Source organism: Pteronotus mesoamericanus, unplaced genomic scaffold (genome assembly GCF_021234165.1).
Source record: "Pteronotus mesoamericanus isolate MK-2021 breed Mesoamerican mustached bat unplaced genomic scaffold, CSHL_Meso_final contig_291, whole genome shotgun sequence".
Classification (NCBI taxonomy): Eukaryota; Metazoa; Chordata; class Mammalia; order Chiroptera; family Mormoopidae; genus Pteronotus; species Pteronotus mesoamericanus.
Window position 1 is genome coordinate 891,720 of NW_026555124.1, and position 19,725 is coordinate 911,444.

The window sequence follows — 19,725 nt, forward strand, 5'->3', positions numbered from 1 at the left end:
ACCTTAAAAAAAAGACCCCAAAATAAAAGAACACAACACTTTCCTTTTGTCAAAAAGACCAAAATTAAAAATAAAACAAAACTGTGGGAAATAAGTCATCGCTATTCTTTGGATACAGGTGTTAGGCCTGTTAACTATCTGCAAGGCTGTTGTAATGATGTTAATCTATTTTAATGGAATTGAAATGTGATATCCTGCGGTTTACGATGCACATTGTTTATAGCTTTAGTGCTTGATTTTGGGTTTCTTTCACAGATAAACTTCTGCACTGGAGGGGCCTCTCTTCCCCTCGTTCTGCACATGGAGCTCTAATCCCCACGCCCGGGATGAGTGCAGAATATGCCCCGCAGGGTATTTGTAAGTTGAGCATTATTTCTTCTACAAATGTGCATGTGTATAGAGATGAGAGTCTGGAAATTACCCTTACTTTTTAAGTACTGAAAGGAGTTACTTCCAAAATAGACTGGCATCCGCATATATATTATTCCATTACTCACTTGGCACCCGGTCCCCCATTCCACTCAGCTTTTCCCTCCCCTTTTTTTCTTTCCTCCCTACTTTCGTGCCTACTGAGGGCACGAGGGAGCTAAGAGCAGCTCGTCCCTGCGGGTGTCCTCCCCAGGGTGTTGTCTGGCTCCGCGGATGGTGACTGCATATGCCTATGTGGTCAGAGTCCATTTTATTGCTGGACAGTCCACTCCCGTGGCCTCATTTAAGACTTTGAATTATTCCAGGACATACATTTTTAGCAGAGGCCGGAACCAAAGGGAGTCGGTTTAGAGTTACTCCAAAGTTATTCTCATGCATGTTATATATGCATTTACATGTGTATTTAAAATGGTGTATTTTTATATATATGTGGTGCATTATATATGTGCATACATATGTAATTTCTACTTGTTTTTCTCCTAGTGTTAAAGGAAAATGCACAGCACAGTTGCTAAAATTTAAAGACACAACCACAACCACTACCATCACCTTCACAACCACCCCCACGCCCACCCCCACGCCCCCCCCTCCACCCCCACCCCCCCCATCACCACCACCTTCACCATCATCACCACCATCACCACGACCACCACCACCTTGACCACTACTTGTTCAAGCTAAATTTTATAGTGGAGATCTTTTTCATGAAACTTAGATTTGTATGTTTCTAAAAATGTTCTTGAAAGATGTTGTTTCAGAAGGTAATGCAGCTTGCTTCTCTGTGGAGGGATAAATGGTAGGCGTCATTCATAGCTAAAGGGTTGGGTGGGGGGGCTGATTCTACCCCAAACACGTGAAAAAACAGGTTCAAGGAAAAAACAAGTGTGACATCTAGTTTTTTATTTAAGGAATGTATGTTTATTTTGAACGTAAATGAAAAATACCCTGTTGTGGGAAGAAAAAAAGAAAGGGAAAGTGTTAAAGGACGAGAATACCGAAGAGCGAAAGTGCAGGAGTTGAGGCTAGAAAAGGGGACTCGTCTTTAGGTGGGAGGTCAGCTGACCTGTGGATGGCGTCTGCAGGGCAGGCTTGCACCCCGAGACCAAATGCAAAGACAGTTGTTTATTTTTGTTACCTCCTAGGTGATCCTAGGAAACAAAGAGTTATCGAGTGAGTTTCCTAAGCCCCAGGGTCCTGAGGGCTGGGTGGTGCAGGGGTTAGAGGCACCTCCTCTGCCCCTGCTGCTCTCCCACCTCCACACCAGGCTGGGCCTACGCCTGCTTAGGTCACAGATTGCAGATTTAGGGGATTGGACTCATGGCTTCGAGTCCCTACATGTTGACTAAGTCCTGGGTGGGGAGAGTGCTTCTTGTTTGGCTGGGGGTGTCTGGGGCCCCACACTTGGCTGTGGGAACAGAGCCACCATTGGCGGGAATGGGAGGGAGGAGAAGCAGAGCAGTAGAGAGGAGGGTGGAGCTGAGTGGCCAAGGGCTGCTGGCCTGGGAATCAGTTTAGCTCTCTCTTCCATTGATCCTCCTGAGGGCAGGGAGTTTGATTTGAGGGGTGGGAAACTAGGAGCCTCATATGGAACCCCTGTGTTCCCTGCAAAGGGAGGGTGCCCAGTTTGCTGGAGCCCATGCTGGCAGGACCAGTTTAGGAGTGACCAGAACAAGGTATGTGGAAATGGGTTGTGGGGCTCCGGAAAGCTCTGGAGCCAGGCTGACTGCCACCCCACTCAGCTGCCTTTACCAGGATTTCAGGGCCCTTAGCACTTCCCCTGAGGCCTCCCTGCTGGTGGGCACAGCCATGGTGCTTCAGACAGCCCCCTCCAGCCTTCCTCTCACCTGGGCATCCCCTTGGCCTGCGGTAAGACCTGGATTCTGGGTTCTAGACTCCAACTTGCCCCCGGGTGCCCTTCTGGGTGTGTAATGTGGTTAGCGTGCTAGGTAACCAGGCAAGCCTGGTAGTAATGAAAACTCACATTCATGTTGGACCTGACAGTTTACAGAGGGCTTTTATATGTGTCTGTCATTCGAGCCTCACGATCCTTTAAGGTACTGTTTTTATGCTCGTTTTACAGATAGGAAACCTAAGGTTCAGAGAAATTGAATGACTGTCCCAGAGCCACAGACTAGTAAATAATAGAGCCAGGGGTCCAACATCAGATCTCCTTGTTCTTTTAAATCCTGAGGTTTTGATCATGTGACTTTTTAATCACCTGACAAACTAGAAATAGGGTCATTCCTTCCCATACCATAAAATGAAATAAAATAAAAGCCAGTAGGTGAGCTAATAGCTCATGTTAACTGTTTTGATGCCTCTGAGTTCCTGTGCTTGGGGCTAGGTCTCAGTTTATTGCCCTAAATCAAAACAATCCCTGTGATTGCCCAATGAGGCTCTCAAATTGAGAAGTTGATTTTCATCAGAGTAAATGAAGAATATTATTATATTTTACAAGTCAATAAATCAATGTAGCCCTAATTTTGCCACGCAGGAAATCAATTCTGGTCTTTCTAAACCATCAAAGATGTTATGAACAAAGTAATTTCACAAATTATGGCAAGTAACACATTTATTGATGACTGCAGTTTAGGAATTTAGAATCTGTGAGCACTGTAATATAATATGGTACACTGGCATGAGCTGAGTGAATACAGATTATATGGGGAAACTGTAATGCATCATTTGCTATTAGTGGACTGGTAATAATTACCAGTTTCAAAGCAGCTCTTTCCATGTAATCTTTAGTCTCAATCGTAACAGCCCTGCTCATTGACATTATGATTACACTAGCTGCCCTCATGGTCTAGAATATCTAGTTGATGGGAATACTAAAACGCGATAGTGAAAACTGTATGTTGTATGCTCATTAGAAGATGAAATGCCATTTTCTCTGACCTGATGTATGGGGGAGAGAAGAGGGTAACAGCACAGTGTTAACATGCTACAGCATGATCGTGTGGGCTCCGAAAACAAAATTTTACGAAGCTCAGGGCAGCAAAATAAAACGGACTTGTCTCAGCTAAGCAAAGGATGCAGACGAGACCCTTGATGTAGTGCTATATAGATCTTGGCATTTATCAATGGCCTTGTTCATGGCGATGGGTCCCGTGCTGGGTTTCAACAGAATATTTTAAGGTAAAATATGATTTTAAGGCATTCAGAGTGATGAAAGTGTTAAGGACTTGCTTCAGCTGCAGATCTCCTTTTTCGCTTACCCAATTCAGATTGTCAGGCTAAATGTATGATAATAACACAGAGTCCTAGAGAGGCAAAGGAGAAAGCCGTGGAGGGTCACAGTAGTTGGAACCAGAGAGTTTTTCTCTTGCCTGTTCAGGACCCAAGTTAAAAAAAAGAAATTATGAAAATACTCTCCATAATGCTTTTTATTTCCTTTTGAAGAAAGGAGGCAAACAAAAAAATAGACAGATAATGTGATATTAATGTCAGCGTTTTCTTTCAAAGTCTTTCTGCCCCCCCCCGCCCGCCCCCCTTAAGGCGAATGTTTAAAACCTAATTTTGATATCTTATCATCTAGTCTTGTTAAAGAGATTTACCCAGGAGTGGGATATATCGAGTGAGATTATAAATGCATTGTAAAGTAAATTACGAGGGCAGGGCAGGGAGTCCATTACTCAGCAAGTGCTTGAGTGAGGCCGGCTTGTTTTGGAATATGAGTGTTTGGGGTTCCTGAGAAGACCCAGCTAGCTTTTCTTTCGGACTTGCTAACTAGAGGAATCATAATCGAGTTAATTCTTCATTCCCACTCTAGCTCATGGTGAATTTTTTTCCTTTTTAAAAAGTTATGAGCCAAGGCGTTCAAGAACTTCTCTGGCCCCTCTTTTAACAGAGGGGCTAAAGTTTATTTCTCATTTGTGTTTTGTATCCTGTCTTTTTTTTTTTTTTTTTTTTTTTTTTTTGGGAATCCTGGGCAGTTGTCTGTTTTCTTCCTCTTGTCCTTTGGCCACCAACATTTGCGCCCTCTTTAATGCTGCAGTCGACTGGTAAACTGTTAGTTACTCCCTTGGCGTATGTATGATTTTTTTAATTTAGCTATCTCCAAAAATGAATGATTGTGAAGTCAAGCTGGCCCCTCTTTGCCAAAGTGGCATTTACCACTCTCGGGTTCTTTTCAACGAGAGGGAAATAATGTGACTTAAGCAGGGCCCCTCTCCAGGCGGCTTGGCTACTAGCCAAAGGGTTGACTAGCTGAACTGTATCTTTCTGTTTCTTTCTCAACTGGAGCTGAGGCGCAGCAGAGGGTGCAGGATGTTGTATAATTTGGTTCCCGTTGTTCGCCTCTCAAAATAATGAGGAGGAGGATAGTGTAGCGTTTCTCAGCCTGCTGCCGGTCATGGTGCTGGCTGCCTTAACTGTTCTTAAACTAGGATGCTGTGGCAGCCTGAGTTGGCACCAGCCTCTCCTCCTAACTCTAGGCTTGCATTTGTTTGATTGGGGGATAACTCCTAAAGATTTGATAAGGCCAGTTGGTTAAATCTGAATTAAATTTCCCTTTTGAGATTTTCACACCCTCCCTTGAGATAAAAACGAGAGTCCTCGCCCTTGTGGAGCATTGTGCAACTAGAATTGGGATTCGTTGACCCTCACGCAGGCTGGGATGTATGTGAGAATGTTGTTAGTTTCTCTTCCATGGAATTAGCTTTTGAGTACCTTCTAATTTTTAACAACATCAACAACAGTGAATGTATTTCAGGCTAAGATTAAAAGCATCTCTGGGGCCATAGAGAATTGTAATGAGTTGACCTTCTCTTTTTTGATATCTCCATGAAATGATTGCCTATTTAGAAAGTTCACCTGCCACCCAGGGGGGAATAGAACGATGGGATTTAGGGAGCAGAGAAGTTTCCCTTAGGTCACCTTGTCGAAGTCTCTTACGTAAATGAGAAAACGGAGGCACAGAGATGGAATGGCTTCCCCAAATGACAGCTGGCGAAAGACTGGAAAGTTCAGAAGGTGTTTGCTGAGGTTCCCTAGCCTGTAGGGATCATCATCCTCAAGCTCGAATTGGTCTAGATTTTTCTGTTTTGGAGACTGGATTTAAAATTCTTAGAACTCAGTTCAATGGCAGGAAGACTGATTGGACAAATATTTTTTGGGCACCAACCCCTGGATGTGCCAGGCACAAGGAATAGGTCAGGAAGGGGCTCAGGCCTCGGGGCTAAGGGCTGGGGGCAGGGAAGGCTGGAGGCGGAACATAAATAAGCAATTGCTGATGCCCTGCTCGGTGATTAAACATTGATGTTGGTGTTGTATTGTTTTGCAGGTAAAGATGAGCCCAGCAGCTACACATGTACAACTTGCAAACAGCCATTCACCAGTGCATGGTTTCTCTTGCAACACGCACAGAACACTCATGGATTAAGAATCTACTTAGAAAGCGAACATGGAAGTCCCCTGACCCCGCGGGTTGGTATCCCTTCAGGACTAGGTGCAGAATGTCCTTCCCAGCCACCTCTCCATGGGATCCATATTGCAGACAATAACCCCTTTAACCTGCTAAGGATACCAGGATCAGTATCCAGAGAGGCTTCCGGCCTGGCAGAAGGGCGCTTTCCACCCACTCCCCCCCTGTTTAGTCCACCACCGAGACATCACTTGGACCCCCACCGCATAGAGCGCCTGGGGGCGGAAGAGATGGCCCTGGCCACCCATCACCCGAGTGCCTTTGACAGGGTGCTGCGGTTGAACCCAATGGCTATGGAGCCTCCCGCCATGGATTTCTCTAGGAGACTTAGAGAGCTGGCAGGGAACACGTCTAGCCCACCGCTGTCCCCAGGCCGGCCCAGCCCTATGCAAAGGTTACTGCAACCATTCCAGCCAGGTAGCAAGCCGCCCTTCCTGGCGACGCCCCCCCTCCCTCCTCTGCAATCCGCCCCTCCTCCCTCCCAGCCCCCGGTCAAGTCCAAGTCATGCGAGTTCTGCGGCAAGACGTTCAAATTTCAGAGCAACCTGGTGGTGCACCGGCGCAGCCACACGGGCGAGAAGCCCTACAAGTGCAACCTGTGCGACCACGCGTGCACGCAGGCCAGCAAGCTGAAGCGCCACATGAAGACGCACATGCACAAGTCGTCCCCGATGACCGTCAAGTCCGACGATGGCCTCTCCACCGCCAGCTCCCCGGAACCCGGCACCAGCGACCTGGTGGGCAGCGCCAGCAGCGCGCTCAAGTCCGTGGTGGCCAAGTTCAAGAGCGAGAACGATCCCAACCTGATCCCAGAGAACGGGGACGAGGAGGAAGAGGAGGACGATGAGGAAGAGGAAGAAGAAGAGGAAGAGGAGGAGGAGGAGCTGACAGAGAGCGAGAGGGTGGACTACGGCTTCGGGCTGAGCCTGGAGGCGGCGCGCCACCACGAGAACAGCTCGCGGGGCGCCGTGGTGGGCGTGGGCGACGAGGGCCGTGCCCTGCCCGATGTCATGCAGGGCATGGTGCTCAGCTCCATGCAGCACTTCAGCGAGGCCTTCCACCAGGTCCTGGGCGAGAAGCATAAGCGCGGCCACCTGGCCGAGGCTGAGGGCCACAGGGACACTTGTGACGAAGACTCGGTGGCCGGCGAGTCGGACCGCATAGACGATGGCACTGTTAATGGCCGCGGCTGCTCCCCGGGCGAGTCGGCCTCCGGGGGCCTGTCCAAAAAGCTACTGCTGGGCAGCCCTAGCTCGCTGAGCCCCTTCTCCAAGCGCATCAAGCTCGAGAAAGAGTTCGACCTGCCCCCAGCCGCGATGCCCAACACTGAGAATGTGTACTCGCAGTGGCTCGCTGGCTACGCGGCCTCCAGGCAACTCAAAGATCCCTTCCTTAGCTTCGGAGACTCCAGACAATCGCCTTTCGCCTCCTCGTCGGAGCATTCCTCGGAGAACGGGAGCTTGCGCTTCTCCACACCGCCCGGGGAGCTGGACGGAGGGATCTCGGGGCGCAGCGGCACGGGAAGTGGAGGGAGCACGCCCCATATTAGTGGTCCGGGCCCGGGCAGGCCCAGCTCAAAAGAGGGCAGACGCAGCGACACTTGTGAGTACTGTGGGAAAGTCTTCAAGAACTGTAGCAATCTCACTGTCCACAGGAGAAGCCACACGGGCGAAAGGCCTTATAAATGCGAGCTGTGCAACTATGCCTGTGCCCAGAGTAGCAAGCTCACCAGGCACATGAAAACGCATGGCCAGGTGGGGAAGGACGTTTACAAATGTGAAATTTGTAAGATGCCTTTTAGCGTGTACAGTACCCTGGAGAAACACATGAAAAAATGGCACAGTGATCGAGTGTTGAATAATGATATAAAAACTGAATAGAGGTATATTAATACCCCTCCCTCACTCCCACCTGACACCCCCTTTTTCACCATCCCCTTCCCCATCGCCCTGCAGCCCCACTCCCAGTAGGATTTTTTTCTAGTCCCATGTGATTTAAACAAACAAACAAACAAACAAACAAGTAACGGAAGCTAAGAATATGAGAGTGCTTGTCACCAGCACACCTGTTTTTTCTTTTTCTTTTTCTTTTTTCTTTTTCTTTTTTTCCTTTATGTTCTCACCGTTTGAATGCATGATCTGTATGGGGCAATACTATTGCATTTTACGCAAACTTTGAGCCTTTCTCTTGTGCAATAATTTACATGTTGTGTATGTTTTTTTTTTAAACTTAGACAGCATGTATGGTATGTTATGGCTATTTTAAATTGTCCCCAATTCGTTGTTGGGCAAAAATGTTGCTGTTTCCAGTTTCGTTCTGAGAGAAAAAGAGAGAGAGAGAGAAAAAGACCATGCTGCATACATTCTGTAATACATATCATGTACAGTTTTATTTTATAACGTGAGGAGGAAAAATAGTCTTTGGATTAACCCTCTATAGACAGAATAGGTAGTGCTGAAAGAAAGTCTCTAGGAGCTAAATGTCTGTCTCTAAAGGGTTAAAATGTATTAATTGGAGAGGAAGAAAGGCCTTGAATTGACAAATTAACAGAAAAACAAAAACAAGTTTATTCTATCATTTGGTTTTAAAATATGAGTGCCTTGGATCTATTAAAACCACGTTGATGGTTCTTTCTACTTGTTATACACTTGTAGCTTAATTCAGCATTGGGTAAGGTAATAAACCTTAGGACCTAGCATATAATTCTATATTGTATTTCTCACAACAATGGCTACCTAAAAATAGGACCCATTATGTCCTAGTTAATCATCATTTCCCCTTTAGTTTAATCTTGTAAGCAAAACTGATTATACCAGTATAAAAGCTGTTTTGCTCCTGGTGAGAGCTTAAAAGAAATGGGCTGTTTTGCCCAAAGTTTTTTGTTTTTTGTTTTTTTAAAATGATGATTACATTGAATGTGCAACGTGCAAAAGCCCTGGAACGTGATTAAACACATGAGTAAGGAATTCATTTCATGAAGATACTTGTTTTAAATAATGTCTTTTAAAAAAATTCTGGCACCAAAAGAAATAGATCCAGATCCACTTGGTTGTCAAAGGGACAATCAGATGATAAACTTCAAGACCTCGTATACCATGTTAAAAAGAAGAGACTGACAATAAGGCTTGACAGAGGGTAACAGAGGAAAAAAATAAGTGATTTATTAGCACAACATAGTACTATTTGCCATTTTAAACTAGAACAGGTGTATAAGCTAATACTGATACAATGATGATTAACTATGAATTTTTAAGATGCGTTGAAATGTGACATTCTTAAAAAAAAAAAGAGAAAGAGTTTTAAGAGTAGCAGTATATATGTCTGTGCTCCCTAAAAGTTGTACTTCATTTCTTTTCCATACACTGTGTGCTATTTGTGTTAACATGGAAGAGGATTCATTGTTTTTATTTTATTTTTAAAATTTCTTTCTTTTTTATTAAGCTAGCATCTGCCCCAGTTGGTGTTCAAATAGCACTTGACTCTGCCTGTAATATCTGTATCTTTTCTCTAATCAGAGATACAGAGGTTGAGTATAAAATAAACCTGCTCAGATAGGACAATTAAGTGCACTGTACAATTTTCCCAGTTTACAGGTCTATACTTAAGGGAAAAGTTGCAAGAATGCTGAAAAAAAAAAATCGTACACAATCTCATTGATGAGCATTTTTAAAAAAAAAACTTAAAAAACTTTGCCAGCCATTTACTTGACTAATGAGCTTACTTACTTGGACTCAACATTGCAAGCGCTGTGAATGGAAAACAGAATACACTTAACATAGAAATGAATGATTGCTTTCGCTTCTACAGTGCAAGGATTTTTTTGTACAAAACTTTTTTAAATATAAATGTTAAGAAAAAATTTTTTAAAAAAACACTTCATTATGTTTAGGGGGGAACTGCATTTTAGGGTTCTATTGTCTTGGTGGTGTTACAAGACTTGTTATCCATTTAAAAATGGTAGTGGAAATTCTATGCCTTGGATACACACCGCTCTTCAGGTTGTAAAAAAAAAAAAACATACATTGGGGAAAGGTTTAAGATTATATAGTACTTAAATATAGGAAAATGCACACTCATGTTGATTCCTATGCTAAAACACATTTATGGTCTTTTTTCTGTATTTCTAGAATGGTATTTGAATTAAATGTTCATCTAGTGTTAGGCACTATAGTATTTATATTGAAGCTTGTATTTTTAACTGTTGCTTGTTCTCTTAAAAGGTATCAATGTACCTTTTTTGGTAGTGGAAAAAAAAAGACAGGCTGCCACAGTATATTTTTTTAATTTGGCAGGATAATATAGTGCAAATTATTTGTATGCTTCAAAAAAAAAAGAGAGAAACAAAAAAGTGTGACATTGTACAAATGAGAAGCCATATAATGGCGGTTTGGGGGAGCCTGCTAGCATGTCACACGGATGGCTGTCATAGGGGTTGTACATATCCTTTTTTGTTCCTTTTTCCTGCTGCCATACTGTATGCAGTACTGCAAGCTAATAACGTTGGTTTGTTATGTAGTGTGCTTTTTGTCCCTTTCCTTCTATCACCCTTACATTCCAGCATCTTACCTTCATATGCAGTAAAAGAAAGAAAGAAAAAAAAGGAAAAAAAACCACAATGTTTTGCAGTTTTTTTCATTGCCAAAAACTAAATGGTGCTTTATATTTAGATTGGAAAGAATTTCATATGCAAAGCATATTAAAGAGAAAGCCCGCTTTAGTCAATACTTTTTTGTAAATGGCAATGCAGAATATTTTGTTATTGGCCTTTTCTATTCCTGTAATGAAAGCTGTTTGTCGTAACTTGAAATTTTATCTTTTACTATGGGAGTCACTATTTATTATTGCTTATGTGCCCTGTTCAAAACAGAGGCACTTAATTTGATCTTTTATTTTTCTTTGTTTTTATTTTTTTTATTTGGATGACCAAAGGTCATTACAACCTGGCTTTTTATTGTATTTGTTTCTGGTCTTTGTTAAGTTCTATTGGAAAAACCACTGTCTGTGTTTTTTTTGGCAGTTGTCTGCATTAACCTGTTCATACACCCATTTTGTCCCTTTATTGAAAAAAATAAAAAAATTAAAGTACACGATGTAAGCTTCTTGTGTCCTCATTTGACACACTCTGTAAATTACTTTCAAGAAATAACAGGTTTTTAAGAGAAGGCCAGTCAGTCTTTTTCAGGATTATCTCTATGGGCATTTTGATGTATGTATTGGACCCTAAAGGAACGTAAAGTACTTACTATATATTAAAACAGATATATCTCAAATGATGGAAATAGTTTTTAGACTTTATAGTTCTAGAATAATTTTCAGTCTGATGTTAAAAACTTTCCCTCCATCTCTTAGCGGTAATCCATTTGGATAGAAATGAAAAACTTAGTGGTAATAGCATCTTAAGCTTTTATTTCCTTTGGATTTTTTGCTGTTCTTGTTGTTTAAAAGTTCTCTATTCTAACACCCCCATCCTACCCTAGAACATAATGTAAACAGGGTTTTGTTTTTTTTTTTTTAAGAAATCAGCTTTTTCATTTCCATGTAAGAGTCTTTCCTCATGTCAAAAATAAACACACTTCCCAAATCTAAAAATCCAGAAATGACGGCATCAGGTAAAAGAGAGAAAAGAAAGCAAGCAATAACCAGGAGGTTAGCCAGATGTGGCCAATTCTGTGGAATCAGCCCCTGATTTCCTGAGATGTGTGGTGGTTCGCCTAGTGATTCGGAGATGCTAGGGACCCTAGACGGGAGAGATCTTATAGGTATTTTTATAGGGTCTTCCTGGCTGGTAGCAAATGAGGGTGGGAATACCCTTCGATTAATTATATTTTGGCTGATCAACAGATTTATGAAATGAATCATCATCTTTGAAAAGCAACTTAGGTCTATTTTCAACACCCCTCCTTAGAAACCTGTGTTGTCAGTTTTATAAATACTGCATGTTGCAGCATCTATTTGCTTTATTATAACACATACCTCTGTGATACTGTCTCCCTGTTCCCAGTGTAGACGAATGGATACAACTTTGTTTTTATTCTTGTAAAAACCAAAACAAAAGCCGTTCTGTTGTCTTCTTGTGGTAGCTTTTTTTTTTTTTCTTCTTTGTTGCTCAGTTCTTATGCCCTGGTGCCTGTGAGGTGGCCTTTTCATGTAAAGCCTTTTATCTGAGGCGAGAATAATTTTACCTATGTAAAATAAAGAGAAACTAGTAGGCTTTTTTTTTTTTTAAGCCCTTTTAGGTGGGAAGCAGAGAGGAATCTGGTAAGAGGGGACTTGGGAGAGCTGGGATGGGATGGGACGGGGTGGGGGTGGTGACTTGTAGAACTTGATAATTGGCAGTGAACTGAGGGGAGAAATATGTGTTTTAGATTAGGTTACTTCACAACTGAATCCAGAATGCTGTTCAAGACAGACAGAAATATTCCCCAGTGCCAGGCCAATTTTAGACATGGTGACTTCTGCTCCACTATATTAAATGTCTTTAAAACCACTGTGTGTCCCTATTACTCTTTTATTAGAACTATGCGTGCAGCTGTGCACGTTTTATATACAGTATTCATATTAATTTCTCAGTATATGATGCTTTTAGTGTAATTAGTTTTTTTCCATCCTGACAGAATTAATGGTGGATACTGTATAGTTGTATGTTCAGATTTCTTAAATCAAATGGCAAATAGGGAGGGGTGCAAACATTTGGTAATAAATCACAGATTATGTTTGATTTACATGATCCCAAAGTTAAATAAATTTATTAGGAGACAGGTTCTTCAGGGTACTTAGTCTCCTGGCTTATCAAAGCCCTCTTACAAAATATTTCTGAAGCTGAGTGAACAATGGAAGCATGAAAACCTAGACAACAAGAATATAACTTATAAATGACATCTTGTATCTGGAACCCTAAAATTAAAAATATTAATGTAAAATAAAAATCATTTTCAACAGTAGGATGAATTCATGATATCCTTTTAAAATGAGGAAATGCTAAGAACATTAACATTTTTCAAAATTTTCAAATAAAGTTCTATGACTTTCCCGATGTGTTGATGCAATGTTCTCTGCATACCTGAACTGCCACTTACAAAAATGTTCCTTTTCATCTTCATCTTGAGAACAACTTAAACAGGAATACAGCAAATGCTGTTTCTCACAGACTTTCAGAAACTCTCCTAGTGCAAGGACTACCTCCATGCTGAGACCGTTTACTGTCTCTCTGTTTAGGACCTGCAGGACTGACGAACGCCTTTTAAAGGTTGCTAAGAAGTGAGGTGAACACTCGGTGCTTCATTTGTACCAGCAATGGCAGGAAGTGTGAAATAGTTGAGTTTTCCTCAGGGCATTCTGTGACAGAACTGTTTATTTAAATACCATTTTTGTATATGTAATAAGTACATACTGTATATATTCTTAATACTTGAGGTGAGAATTTGAAAGGAAGTGGCGGTGAGGGTTAGATACCATTTCATTTGGAGGAATAAGGCAATGAGGTGGTTTATTCACAGAAACTCAAAGTTTGTTAAAAGGTACTGGAGTACTCCAGGCCTTCCTGAAACAGTTTGAGAAGCCTCAGGCCCCGTCCTGTCCTGTTTCAAACACTTTACTCACAGAGAGTAAGGGACGAAATACATTGTTTTTTTTTAAAAAAAAAAATCTCATTCCCCCACTCCATATACACACATAAACAAGATTTCTTATACTGTGTTGTAATTGTGTCTTCCTCATGATGATCCTGTTACTCCATTGTCCCTGGGCCTGGTGTGTTCAAGAATGTACCCATCCCATTCTTTCTCTCTCTCTTTTTTTTTTTCTTCCCATTTAAAAAAGAATGGGACGTCCCATTTAAAAAAGAAAACTCCTGGGAATGTTGCCGGCATGAGGTTGGGATTGGCAGTGCCCTTTAAACCTGCTCGCAAAAGTGTTTTTTAAAAAGACTCTTTTAAAAGTAATGAGCCACTTTGCAAATTTTCCTAAGTGTCTCTTAAGGCCCTGTAGCTCTCCCAGTTAAGAAGAAATTAGCTCACTTTTAGAGAATTGGGCATCAGAACACATAGGCAGAATTGGGATTACATACATTTATTCCAGGGCTGCTATAGCTACAAATTGTAGACTTGGAGTGTTGGGTACGCACTTTTGCTTGCTGTCATCTTGTTATCCCATTAGCCCATTGTTTCATTGAGTGAAATACATGGCCAGTGAATCAGCCTTCAGGGGGACGGGCCTGTTTCTCTCTCTCTCTCTATTTCCCAGTGTCATCTATGGTCCTAGGATGCGATTAATTCTCCCTTTCAAATGGAGAAGGAGACCAATAGAGTTCACATGGGTCATTGTACTCAAAACTGAAACTTGGCTGAACACAACTCAATGGCTGAAACAAATACTGGTTTTCCTTTCTGTAAAATGGCAAAGACTACTTACAGGGAGTATATATCAGGTTTTTACGAGACAGCAGAAAAGGCAATGTAAGTGATTTTTTCCAAAGTCTATCCTTTAAATCAGGATCCCCCAAACCCACAGGGGGCTGTGCTTTTAAATAACAGTGAATGTGGTACACGCCCATGCTACGCTTTGTCTGTTAGGCTTTTAAATATTGGTAGCAGGTCTCACAAAGGGATTTGATGGGATATCAGCTGAAGGGGCCTCAACGACAATGACTTAAGGCTGGACTGGGAACGGGATTCCCAGAGCCCACCTGGACACAGCAGGCCCCTCAGCCCAGGTCTCCACTGCTCGGGGGGGATTCCTGAGAGCAGCTGAGCTCCAGACCCTGGGCCTCCTGCGGAGCCAAGTCAGGGGAGAGGAGGCCCCAGGCCCCTGCTTCAGGTCGCCATGGCAACGAGGCCTGGAATGCCACAGTGGTAGCCCTCTTCCTCGGCACATCCGGACTCCCAGTTCTGCTGCTTCAAGTCAATGTACACAGCAAGGGAGGAACCCCGGAGGAAAATAACCACTCCCTTCTTCCCTTCACCATTGCCTTTCCCCCTTACAAAAGAGAAAAAAAAAAAAAAAAAGAAAAAGAAAAAAGAAAAGAAAAACTGCATGTTTGAAAGAAACTGCAGGCAGTTTTTGGTACAATTTGGGAGCAACTATTTTGGGTTCTGGTTTTCCTCTTCAGAGATTTGTTCGCCTCTTGTAAATCGTTGGCTGCTTTGACGTTGAACTTGATGACATTTCATGTTTTCGTTGTGCTGCTTTTACATCAATTTTGATTTTTTGTTTCTTTATAATTTTATTATTATTTTAAGGAAACGTCCCCCTTCCCTCCTTCCTCCCCTGTTCTCCTCAACCAAAGGACTGTTTCCTACTCAAGTTTTCTCAGTCAAAAGGGAAAGTGTTTCCTTCCAGGTGTGTCCCGAGTTTATTAGGACTATATCACGTGATCGGGTAGAGGGCCTGGGTCCTTCGGGGGAAGGCAGGGAGGGAGCTCATGGGGAAGGCACTCAGAGGCCAGAGATTTGAGGGGGGAGGTTAAGTTGGAAATCATGTTTAAGATGCCAGTGGCTCAACCTGTGGTTGACTTAAGTTATAATTGTAAAAAGCTAGTTAGAGAACAGAAAATCACTGGGCCAAGTCACACCTGTACTTTTTTTTCCCCCTTCCTCTGTCTCCATTCTCTTTCTAGGTTCTTCACACACCCCCATTCGGCGTAGTACCCAGAGAGCTCAAGATGTGTGGCAGTTTTCGGATGGAAGCTCGAGAGCCCTTAAGTTCTGAGAAAATTTGAAGCCCCCTGGGGCGGGGTGGACGCGTGCCGCCCGCCGACATCTGCGTGGTCTGTCATCCTGCTAGTTTGTGATGTTTTCTGACAGTAGCCTCCAAGAAGCCGTGTGCGAAGACAGAGTCCTGCGGAGTCCTTCCTGCCCGGGCCTGCAGGGCCGTTTTATTTATATTTTTTAATAAAATGTAAAAACAAAAAAACAGACCCACATTGGAATAGTGAATCAGTCCCATAGAGAGGGCTCACGGACCATCGCTGTCCCGAGTGACGTCCTGGCCCTTTTGAAACCAGCCAACCTAATTACCCGTGTTGTGGAAATGAGCATGAGTTCCCCCACCCCTTGTTTCTATACATTCTATGTTGTCTTTTAAAAAGTGTGCTTAACATTGACACAATAAATGTTGGAGCTTTAGGTGGTGTTTGCTTGTTCTTTAATTATTAATGCTTATAAGACAATGCAGCTGCTTATGACTTTGTATTTCTGTACCCATTTCCTGCAGATGCCCATTGGGTGGGTAGGAGGGACAGACTTGAGGAACGGGTAGGAGGTGTAGGAGGGGAAATAGGTTATTGCTTATCAGATGGAATAAATTTTCAAGGAGAATCAAAGTGCAAAACTTGGTAATAAATCATAGCAATATCAGAATTAATGTAGTAGTAGTGTTGCTGTTTATTAATGCTGGTGTGGTTTTCCTAACTGTCTGACTTATCATTTGCATACCATTAAATAATGCATAATATGGCACGCTGAATTCTGTTTTTCAAATATATGCTTTTGGTGGCTACCGTGCAGGACTTGAATTTGTCTTTTAATTTAGCTTAAGAAAGATAACGTCACTGGGTTAGTGGTAAATCCCAAAGAAGGTGATAAATGTCAGTAGTTGCTTATTAAATATTCTAATTTTAGATTTCCAAACCTTTGGCAAATATATCTTAATGCGGACAAACAAACAAACAAAATGTCTTTATTACTTACATCAAGAAATTTGGAGCCAATTTCATAAGGGGGAAAATTATAGGAGGAAAGAGGTTCGGATCAGAACACACTATTATAGTCATAGTAATGCCCCATTCCTTAGAAATCCGTGACACAAATAAGTTATGTCTACAGACAGGTGATAATTCCTTCTGGCCCAGTTAATTTGCAAAGAACTTTTCTCAATTTAGTGTTTTCTATTGCCTGGAGATCCAGAAAGCTAGAAACTATAGTATATTAAAATAGATTTATAAATAATAAACCTGTGTATTGTAGATTTACATACTGGCTGTGCATGTAAGTGGGGAAAATCACACCCACTCACCCTCTGGCTAGATTACCTAGCGTTGTGAGGAGATAAAATAATTGGCATCTGGATTCTTTCCTGCTTATTTATTCATCATAAATAATGATCCCTTCCAGTAGTGTGCTGCCTCAGACTTTACACAGTGCTTTCATGTACATTATCTCACCTGATCCTCATGGGGACAGAGTTTACAACTTCCACTTTAGGATGAAGAGAGGGAGGCTCACCAAGGTTAAGGGCTTGCCCAAGGCCACGCCAATGAGATGAGGGAGAGCAGAGAAGCTAGCTGTTCTGGTGTCTAGTCCAGAGCTAATTCCACTGAACTCTGCAACTGATCGAAGATCAAGGGTGTCTATTGGTAAGGGCATGCAAAGTTGGATCTTCCTGCTAACAGCTGTGTGCACTGCAGGAGGGAGCTGGGAGGAAGGGTCCCTTCTGACTATCTTTCCACAGTGGCTTTTCTATGACAAAAAAATACCATGGTTGACTAAGTGGCCTTCGTGAGTTTTTAAGAGTTCCTTGAACCTAAGTAAGATGGTGTTTCCAGACAAGTTATCTCGTGGAGAAACACTCTCCCTGACCCCCTCTCTGCCTGTGTTGTCAAAACCTAGGATCCTTAGGGATTCTGTGATGACATCCTCCCCAAACATGCCCAGCTCCTCGCTGGTAACTAGAGTGATGCCACTGTAAAAGGGAGGCCCTACTGAAACAATCAACATGGGTTTTGGGTCAACTTCAGCTTGGTAAATGCACTTGGCGTTCACCACACTTTCATCTCTGGTCTGTGTTTCCATTTCCACCTCATATTTCTTTTCAGAGTCAGTTTGTAAATAAATGGATATTTCTAGAAGTGGGATTTTAGGGGGGTGGGAACGGGGGGAGGGGAGAGAGAGTGGATAGAGGATATCTTTTTTTCCCCTCCCCCTTTTGGAGAAAAAAGGTCCCTCATTTTTTAAAAAAGGACCATCTCTTCCCCGATACCGTTTTTAGTTGAAAGAAAATGAAGATTCTCTTATGGAATTCATATGAAATGATGGTGGTGTCCTAGGGCTAGGGCTTTTGAAAGCCCACACAGGATTGATGATCATTGAAGACATCTCCCTGTGTGATATGTCAAGGTCATGGTTATCCGTGAATGGTGGAAGCAGCAGAAGGGACTGACAAATCTGGTTGGGGTTCTCACCGTGTCCTCTCCTGAGCCTGGAACTTCAAATTGTAGAGAGATTAATTGTTTGCCCAGCATGCATCGAGCACGTATTAGAGGACACAGTCTCAGGTGCTCAAGAGAGTGGGGACCAAGCACAGGATATTGCTCCTACCCTACCAAGCCCAGACTATGAACATTAATTTTGTGATCTGTCTAGTTTGTCACACTAAACACAAAGGTCTGTTAGACTTCTGGGTTCATGATGGCAGAGACTCAGTACCTTCTGCAGCACCTAGCACTCAGACTTTTGAATATAAATGATTGCACCAAAAACTGGTGTTCCTTTAAAGAAAAATTTTAGGCAAGGATAGGGAACTTGGATTCTACTGAGGCCTAATTGAGTGGCCCAAATCTTGGCAGAACATTTCCTGGTCACTTTTGCTTAGAGCTTTCAAAAGCATTTGCATTAGAGCCAAGCCTTTTAAGGGGTGAGGAATATCCTTCAAGTTATATGGGTACTGACATCGTTTTTTTTTCTGGGGTTTTGTTTTTTTGAGGTCTAGATAGTGAGGAAGATGATTATTAACATTAATGTATTTTTTTCCTCAGTGTTAATGTTTACTACTATCAAGGATTCTTATTTTACAAATCAATATCCCCAGAAAGTAGAGGTAGACAGGTTCAGAATTGAAGTATTTTGTAGTTTGTTGTTCTCTCCTTACATGCCTCATAGCTTTGGCTTCTATTGGGGTATTATAATGTGAGGGAATGGATCTGAGGACTTTACATATTGGCTGTGACGTCCATAGGAAGTTCAATTGGAAGTGCATAAACAACAAATGTTGCAAGCACACCTTCTTCAAGGGATCCATCCTGGGTTCTTAACCAACAGGGAAACAATGATGTGACGATTCTTCCCTCCGACTCCCTAGTAGAGACGGGACTCTTCAGTCTGTAGTTCCCCCAGAGTTACATTAAGCCAAAATCTTCTCACTTGCAGCAAAATCCACTAATTGTTTTCCTTCCCATCTTAGTGTAAATTAAATTAAAATACTTTTTGTTAAGTCACATTACCTTTCCCTTGCTTTATATTTTTAAAAATGCTCCCAGGAAATGCTTAACTCTGGAGAGCACTTTTATAGACATGATAGCCTCAATTTTCCTAGTGATTCTAGAAAGTGGGCAGGAGAAGAATAGACTAAAGCTGAAAGGAACCATGGCAATCATTCATTTTACAGATCAGAGCAATGGAGACCCAAAGACTAAGTGAAGGACCTATGATGACACAGCTTGCGGGGGGAAAAAATAGTGAGAGCCAAGCTAGAAACCACAGAGTTAGTGGTTGATCCAGAACTGGAACCCAAGCCTCCAGCTCCTGTGCAAGGAATTCAAGCTGCAAATCTTCCCCTTGTGGCCTACTAAATTCAGAAGCAGGAATGGCAGAGAAGTGTGCATTGCAGAAGGATTTAAGAATGAAATCAAAAGCTTGTCTGGGTGCCAGTCCTAGTGGGTAGCATGTAAGCATGTCCTATATTTTGAGGGTTTCTAAGCAGCATCCTGATGACAGAGAGCATTTAGGTCACTACCAGGGAGGATTCCTCTTTTCATTCACCCCTCTGGTGGCAGGAATAAACTTAGGGACCAGGACTTGCTGGGAGACAGACTTTAAAGTTACAAGGGCATAGAAAAGAGCTACTCATCAAACCAAATCCATCTCAAATGACTTGAGTAG

The 19,725-nt window shown here is 42.5% G+C and overlaps 1 protein-coding gene across 9 annotated transcripts in view; it reads left to right on the forward strand.

The window, feature by feature from the left end:
• BCL11A (BCL11 transcription factor A) overlaps nucleotides 1–15,569 on the forward strand; it is a 95,377-nt gene extending 79,808 nt beyond the window's left edge. The window contains exons 3-6 of one of the 9 annotated variants that reach the window (XM_054575379.1): nucleotides 256–357; nucleotides 5,714–5,856; nucleotides 6,394–7,456; nucleotides 15,468–15,559. In XM_054575379.1, the coding sequence (XP_054431354.1) occupies nucleotides 256–357; nucleotides 5,714–5,856; nucleotides 6,394–7,456; nucleotides 15,468–15,559 (1,400 nt within the window). Of the gene's footprint in view, nucleotides 1–255; nucleotides 358–5,713; nucleotides 7,854–15,467 lie in introns of those variants that run through there. The other 8 variants (XM_054575374.1, XM_054575381.1, XM_054575377.1 and 5 more) reach the window with 8 other exon arrangements.
• Nucleotides 15,570–19,725: the final 4,156 nt, after the last annotated feature.